Source organism: Palaemon carinicauda, chromosome 39 (assembly GCF_036898095.1).
Source record: "Palaemon carinicauda isolate YSFRI2023 chromosome 39, ASM3689809v2, whole genome shotgun sequence".
NCBI classification, from domain to species: domain Eukaryota; kingdom Metazoa; phylum Arthropoda; class Malacostraca; order Decapoda; family Palaemonidae; genus Palaemon; species Palaemon carinicauda.
Genome location: NC_090763.1, coordinates 37,057,344 through 37,064,843, shown reverse-complemented (window position 1 = coordinate 37,064,843; position 7,500 = coordinate 37,057,344). Strand labels below are relative to the sequence as shown.

Genomic DNA, 7,500 nt, shown 5'->3' with positions numbered 1-7,500 from the left:
TTTCTATCATAATTGGAAAAGTGGGTAAAAAACGATAGCGAGAGGAGGAGGAGGAGGAGGAGGAGGAGGAGGAGGAGGAGGAGACTAAAAATCGTAAAATTAAGAATAAAAATCGTAAAATTGAAACTGAAAAATCGTAAAATGGAGTAGAATAAAAATCGTAAAATTCAGGAGACTAAAAACCGCAAGATTAAGAATAAAAATCGTAAAATGGAGAATAGGAATTGTAAAATTGAGGAGACTACAAATCGTATAATTGAGAATAAAAGTCATAAAATTTGAATTAATAAATCGTAAAATTGAGTAGAATAAGAATCGGAAAATTGAGGAGACTAAAAACCGTAAAAATTGAGGAGATTAAAAATCGTAAAAGTGCGGAGATTAAAATTCGAAAAATTTAAGATATAAAAATCGTAAAATTGAGGAGAATAAAAATACAAAAATACAGATTTAATAAAAATAATAAAACGGGATAATAAAAGTAAGAAAATAACCAGAGAGACAAGGAATAAAGAAAGAAAATAAGCGCATGTGTCCACAAGATGAGCGGGTTCATTAACTATGAGGGGATGGTGGGAGGGGGATGAAGGAAGTAGGAGGCAAGAGGAACGAAGAGGAAGAAGATAGAAAGAGGAAGAGGATAATGAAAGGGAAGGAAAGAGGACTTGATATCTAGGGCATTTTTTAGGAGTAACATCTCGACTTAAGATCACCGACGTCAAACTGGCCATTAATGAGAAAGGTCTGTGTGAAGGTCCCCTGTTAAGGTCAGGGAAAGAATCCTCAATAAGTCATCAGCGTGTTAAAGGGTTAAGAAGGGGGGGGGGGGGCGAGGCCCCGTCTTATTTGGGGAGTGGGGGGTCAGAGGAGATGGCTTTAATATTGGTAGGGAAGAGACGGGGAAGAAACCTACACAATATAAAAAGAAGAAACAGACGTAAGTCATTTAATTTGGGGGGAATAACCAGTGCTCTCTCTCTCTCTCTCTCTCTCTCTCTCTCTCTCTCCTCTCTCTCCTCTCCTTCATTGACAAACAAATAGATTATGAAGCGGGACAAACTTGACGATGTTTTGATACACTCAAAACGAAAAATATCGATCAAGCATATGAATTCTCTCTCTCTCTCTCTCTCTCTCTCTCTCTCTCTCTCAATAAGAAAACTACTGATAAAGCCTTCTGTAAGCAAGAAGAGACAACGTCATGCCTATGACACGATTACTTGCATCCTTGCATCTTCATAATCTCTCATGAAAACAATGTCAAAATATTTACACAAACACATAGATTACCACAATAACCACCTTTGTAAAAATGATAAGCTTGCCTCAGCGCCGTAAGGTATTCGTCATGTAGATTCTATACGATTAATTATTCACAAAAACGTGTATTCTTCTTAATATACAATAATTAATTCTATATTTATCAGAATTCTTTAACTGACAATCATTCAGTTCAAAATTCCATTTCTATAAAGACAGTTTGATACATTTTGTTCATGTGTCTTTTTTCTTTACTTGTGGTTTAAAGACAGATTTGTCATGTGTTTTGTCCTTGTTGTTTAAAGACAGTTTGGTCTTATGTGTTTTATCTTTGTGGCTTAAAGACAGTTTGGTCTTATGTGTTTTGTCTTTGGCTTAAAGACAGTTTGGTCTCATGTGTTTTGTCTTTGTTTTTTAAAGACAGTTTGGTCATATGTGTTTTGTCTTTGTGGTTTAAAGACAGCTGGTCTTATGTGTTTTGTGTTTGTTGTTTAAAGACAGTTTGGTCATTCTGTTTTGTCTTTGTGGTTTAAAGACAGTTTGGTCATATGTGTTTTATGTTTGTTGTTTAAAGACAGTTTGGTCTTATGTGTTTTTGTCTTTGTGGTTTAAAAACAGTTTGGTCTTATGTGTTTTGTGTTTGTTGTTTAAAGACAGTTTGGTCTTATGTGTTTTGTCTTTGTGGTTTAAAGACAGTTTGGTCTTATGTGTTTTGTGTTTGTTGTTTAAAGACAGTTTGGTCTTATGTGTTTTGTTCTTGTTGTTTAAAGACAGTTTGGTCTTATGTGTTTTGTCTTTGTTGTTTAAAGACAGTTTGGTCATATGTGTTTTGTCTTTGTGATTTAAAGACAGTTTGGTCTTATGTGTTTATTCATTGTTGTTTAAAGACAGTTTGGTCATTATGTGTTTTGTCTTTGTGGTTTAAAGACAGTTTGGTCATTATGTATTTTGTCTTTGTTGTTTAAAGACCGTTTGGTCATATGTGTTTTGTCTTTGTTGTTTAAAGACAGTTTGGTCTTATGTGTTTTGTCTTTGTGGTTTTAAAGACAGTTTGGTTTTATGTGTTTTGTTCTTGTTGTTTAAAGACAGTTTGGTCATATGTGTTTTGTCTTTGTTGTTTAAAGACAGTTTGGTCATATGTGTTTTGTCTTTGTTGTTTTAAGACAGTTTGGTCATATGTGTTTTGTCCTTGTTGTTTAAACACGGTTTGGTTCTTATGTGTTTTGTCTTTGTGATTTAAAGACAGTTTGGTCTTATGTGTTTTGTCATTGTTGTTTAATGACAGTTTGGTCATATGTGTTTTGTCTTTGTTGTTTAAAGACGGTTTGGTCATATGTGTTTTGTCTTTGTTGTTTAAAGACGGTTTGGTCAATGTGTTTTGTCCTTGTTGTTTAAACACGGTTTGGTCTTATTTGTTTTGTCTTTGTGATTTTAAAGACAGTTTGGTCTTATGTGTTTTGTCATTGTTGTTTAATGACAGTTTGGTCATATGTGTTTTGTCTTTGTTGTTTAAAGACGGTTTGGTCATATGTGTTTTGTCTTTGTTGTTTAAAGACGGTTTGGTCATATGTGTTTTGTCTTTGTTGTTTAAAGACGGTTTGGTCATATGTGTTTTGTCTTTGTTGTTTAAAGACAGTTTGGTCATATGTGTTTTGTCTTTGTTGTTTAAAGACGGTTTGGTCATATGTGTTTTGTCTTTGTTGTTTAAAGGACAGTTTGGTCATATGTGTTTTGTCTTTGTTGTTTAAAGACAGTTTGGTCATATGTGTTTTGTCTTTGTTGTTTAAAGACGGTTTGGTCATATGTGTTTTGTTTGCTGTCCGTCAAGGCAATATACTATAAAAAACGATAACGTAAAAGAATACACTATTAATGAATTATTAAAACAAATACCATAAAATGCAAATATATATATATATATATATATATATGTGTGTGTGTGTGCGTGTGTGTGTGTGTGTGTGTGTGTGTGTGTAGAAATCACGAAAGTGATTGCTCGCTTCAATACGAAAACAGAAAATAGCAATTATAAATCCACAAATGAAAATGAAAAAAAAAATCCAAAAAAGAGCAAAAAGAGCAAAAGTATTTTATGAATATGAAATGCAGAAGATATGATGAAATCCAGTGTCATAAGTAAGTTAAGAGATAATTAAAAACAAGCTCTCTCTCTCTCTCTTTCTCTCAAGAAAAGAGAGAGAGAGAGAGAGAGAGAGAGAGAGAGAGAGAGAGAGATTCAAACTTAGAATTAGAGAGAACATCAAAGATAATTACCCCCATAATATAATACATTCTTTCCCATAATTTCACATTCGGACGAGCCACGGATGACGTAATGACAAGGACTTGAATCTAGGGAAAAAAAAAAAAAAAGCCTTTCCGTTCAGAACTATGAAAAGTGATGACAGCTTTGACGAGGGGTGCAGATGTCTCTTTAATTAAACCAGATACATCATCAAGGATTAAAATCCTGGTGGTAGCGTCCTTGCTTGTGATTGCCAGACTGGGGTTTCGAGTCCCACTCAAACGCGTTAATTCATCTAGTCGCTGCAACTTCACCGTCCTTGTGAGCCAAGAGTGGGGGGGGGGAGAGCCTATAGGTCTATCTGCTGAATCATCAGAAACCATTGCCTGGCCCTCCTTGGTCCTAGCTTGGGTGGAGAGGAGTCTTGGGCGCTGTGGTAACGTTCTTGCCTTAGTGATTGCCACACTGGGGTTCAAGTCCCGCTCAAACTCGTTAGTTCCTTTTGGTCGCTGCAAACCTCACCGTCCTTGTGAGCTAAGGAGGGGGAGCCTATAGGTCTATCTGCTGAGTCATCAGCAACCATTGCCTGGACCTCCTTGGTCCTAGCTTGGGTGGAGAGGAGGGCTTAGGCGCTGATCATATGTATATATATGGTCAATCTCTAGGGCATTGTCCTACTCGATAGGGCAAAGTCACTGTCCCTTGCCTCTGCAATTCATGAGCGGCCTTTAAACCTTTTATGGCTTTTAAAACGCGATGCAGTAATCCCTGTCTTGATATATGCATGTAGGTATGTTTAAAAGGTTTAAAAGGTCGCTCGTGAATGGCAGGGGCAAAGGATAGAATTCTCTAAACTGGTCATATATTTGATCAGACGGAAAGAGAAGACAATGTTCTATATATAATTGATTGATTTCGTGTTTCCTGGCGTCCTGACATCTACGGTCATTGGCGCCGAATGTAATTTTCTTAAGAAAATGATAAAACTATATGAAAAATTTATATTTTTAAATGATGAAATATATATTATTAATATACCACTTCTGGAATGAATATGCTCAAAATCATACAGATAATTAATCAGAACACTTTTTTTCAATCATTTTTCATGTATACTCTGACCTCCACAAGCTTGAATTCAAGAGGGAAATAGGAGAGATTGGCTCTGCTTACTTTTAAGATCCGTTTTAATCCGTTTCCGAATCGACACTTTACTTACATTAACTTGAACTGGACAATCACTCCATACTTTTGTCTCCCATACACATTACAAATACTTTTACAATTCTTTGTGCACACAACATGTTGCCCTTCAGCCATTACGGATCGTTTAACCTTCTAGTACCCTCCAATCATCTATATATACATATAAATATATGTATATGTATAATACAGTATATATATATATATATATATATATACAGTATATCCACACAAAAGACTATACGTAACAGAAAAGGTTATAGGCTACAAGCTACATACTCTCTCTCTCTCTCTCTCTCTCTCTCTCTCTCTCCCCATGGTAACGATGTGGCAAGACCATCCATCACTTCTGATCTCACTGTTATTACCTTCACTAATTTGCTCTCGTGTTGCCCTGCTTCCTCTCCTCTCTCTCTCTCTCTCTCTCTCTCTCTCTCTCTTTCGAGTAATTGGTTCGGTAACTTTCAAGTTACACTCCAACTTACTTGAGTTGTTTGAATTCAATTAAAATCTCCTAATATAAACCAGGAAACAATTAACAAACAAACCTTAAATTTAACAATAAAAAGTAATAAATCAATCTATCAAAACCGATAATAAATTACTAATATATACTCACAAGATATGTAGGTTTCACTATGTATGAACAGACAGATATCGAGGAATACCCATACAAGTATGGATGATTGTATACAAGTATGTACTGAACCATACAAAAAAAGGGGTTGTGATAAACTTTTATAAAGATATGGCTGTAAAAAATTTCATATCTACGCACAGGTCAATGGACATTACAGTTTCATAAACGTCTATAAAAGACATTATCATAATATGTTCTAAGCTATTCTATATAAAAAAGAAAAACCATGTTTAATAATTACAGTTCTTGAAATGAAAGATTCACCTGGGAATAAAAGGTGTCACAAGATTAGACACACTTCTGAGTGAAGACATTTAGGAGAGAATTAGCAATGGAGGGGATTTTGAGCTTTATTGAAAGAGGACAACTTTGGTGGTTTGAACACGTCAAAAGAATGGAAGAAGAATGATATCCAAAGGAAATTCTTGGAATGGAGACCCCAAGGCAGAATACAGGTTGGTAGGCCGAAGATGAGGTGGATGGAAAATATTGAGAGGAGTGAGAAGGAGAGATATGAATTTCCAAGAGTTTGAAGAAGAGAAGCTGTATGAAGATCGTGGAGAAGGCCAACGTGATAACGTCCCTAACTGGTGAACACCAGACAAGGGTTCGAGTCCCGCTCAAACTCGTTATTTCATTTGGTCGCTGCAACCTCACCATCCTTGTGAGCTACGGATTGGGGTTTAGGGGAGGTTATAGGTCTATCTGCTAGTCACCAGCAACCATTGCCTGGCCCTCCTTGCTTCTAGCTTGGATGGAGAGGGGGCTTGGGCGCTTATCATATGTATGTATGGTCAGTCTCTAAGGCATTGTCCTGCTCGATAGGGCAATGTTTCTCTCCCTTGCCTCTGCCATTTATGAGCGGCCTTTAAACCTTTAAAGCTTTAAACTGACAGGCTTGAAAAGCCTGCCTGGAGAATGGCGAAGAATACATAAAATACATTATTACAATATGTTCTAAGCTGTTCTATATAAAAAAGATAAACTATGTTTAATGACTGCCGTTCTTGGACTAAGAGGAAAATTATCCATCACTATATGTAATTGGGAATAAATTTTGTCGGTAAATCTACTTGTAGTCTCAAAAGAATTCTTTCCGAGATTAATTGAAATTATACGCCAGGATATTTCCTTGAGTTTATTTTAACTTAAAAAAAGATACGCATTAACATCCTTAATCACTAAAAACAAATAAACAACTAATAGTAACAAACTAACAACTATCAATAATAAATCTACGTTTATAAGGACACATTCCCAAATAATCGTTTCATTATTATTATTATTATTATTATTATTATTATTATTATTATCATTATTATTATTATTATTATTATTACTATTATTATTATTATTACTTGCTAAGCTACAACCCTAGTTGGAAAAAGCAGGATTCTATAAACCCATAGGATCAAACAGGGAAAATAGCCCAGTGAGGAAAGGAAACAAGGAAAAATAAAATATTTTAAGAACAGTAGAAGCATTAAAATAAATATCGCCTATATAAACTATAAAAATACTTAAACAAAATAAGAGGAAGAGAAATAAGATAGAATAGTGTGCCCGAGTGTGCTCTCAAGCAAGGGAACTCTACCCCTGGTACAGAGTCTATGGCACTAATTGAAGCCATACGCCTTCAAAAAATAACAGTTCCTCTAGTTCGTTTAACCTCAAGAGATACTCAATAACAACAATTATAACTAAAAAAAAAAAATCTAAAGAGATCTCACGCCCTCAACACCAAACTGACCCCACTTCACGCCCAAATCAGCCCAATTTCAACGTTGCAACCTCTCCCCTTCCCACTGGTTTTAACTCCTTAATCATTCGTATTTACCTCCCATAATCGTCCTTCATTCAACCCCGCCCCCCGGCTTTTCCCCATAACCATTTCCCAAAATCCAATTAACCCCTCACACCCCTCACTTGACCCTTGCCTTAGACTTCGCATCTGCAGGACCAATAACCAAACGAGGGGAAACTTGCGTCTTGAAATATGTAGCCGTGAGGGAGAGGGGAGTGAGTCTGGGAGAGGAAAAGAGGGTGAGGGGTGAGGTGAGTCTGAGAGAAGAAAAGAGGGTGAGGAGAGTCTGGTAGAGGAAAAAAGTATGAGTATGGTGAGATTCCGGGAGAGGAAAAAGTATGAGGATGG

The 7,500-nt window shown here is 36.1% G+C and overlaps 2 protein-coding genes across 2 annotated transcripts in view; one reads left to right on the top strand and one right to left on the bottom strand.

Moving 5' to 3' along the window:
- Positions 1-7,500, bottom strand: part of LOC137630836 (class A basic helix-loop-helix protein 15-like) — a 429,364-nt gene that overhangs the window by 225,393 nt on the left and 196,471 nt on the right. The gene's annotated exons all lie outside the window — the stretch shown is intronic.
- LOC137631362 (uncharacterized) overlaps positions 7,463-7,500 on the top strand; it is a 47,831-nt gene continuing 47,793 nt past the window's right edge. Inside the window, exon 1 of the mRNA XM_068363136.1 lies at positions 7,463-7,500. This exon is cut by the window's right edge and continues 51 nt beyond it. Coding sequence (XP_068219237.1) covers positions 7,463-7,500 — 38 coding nt within the window.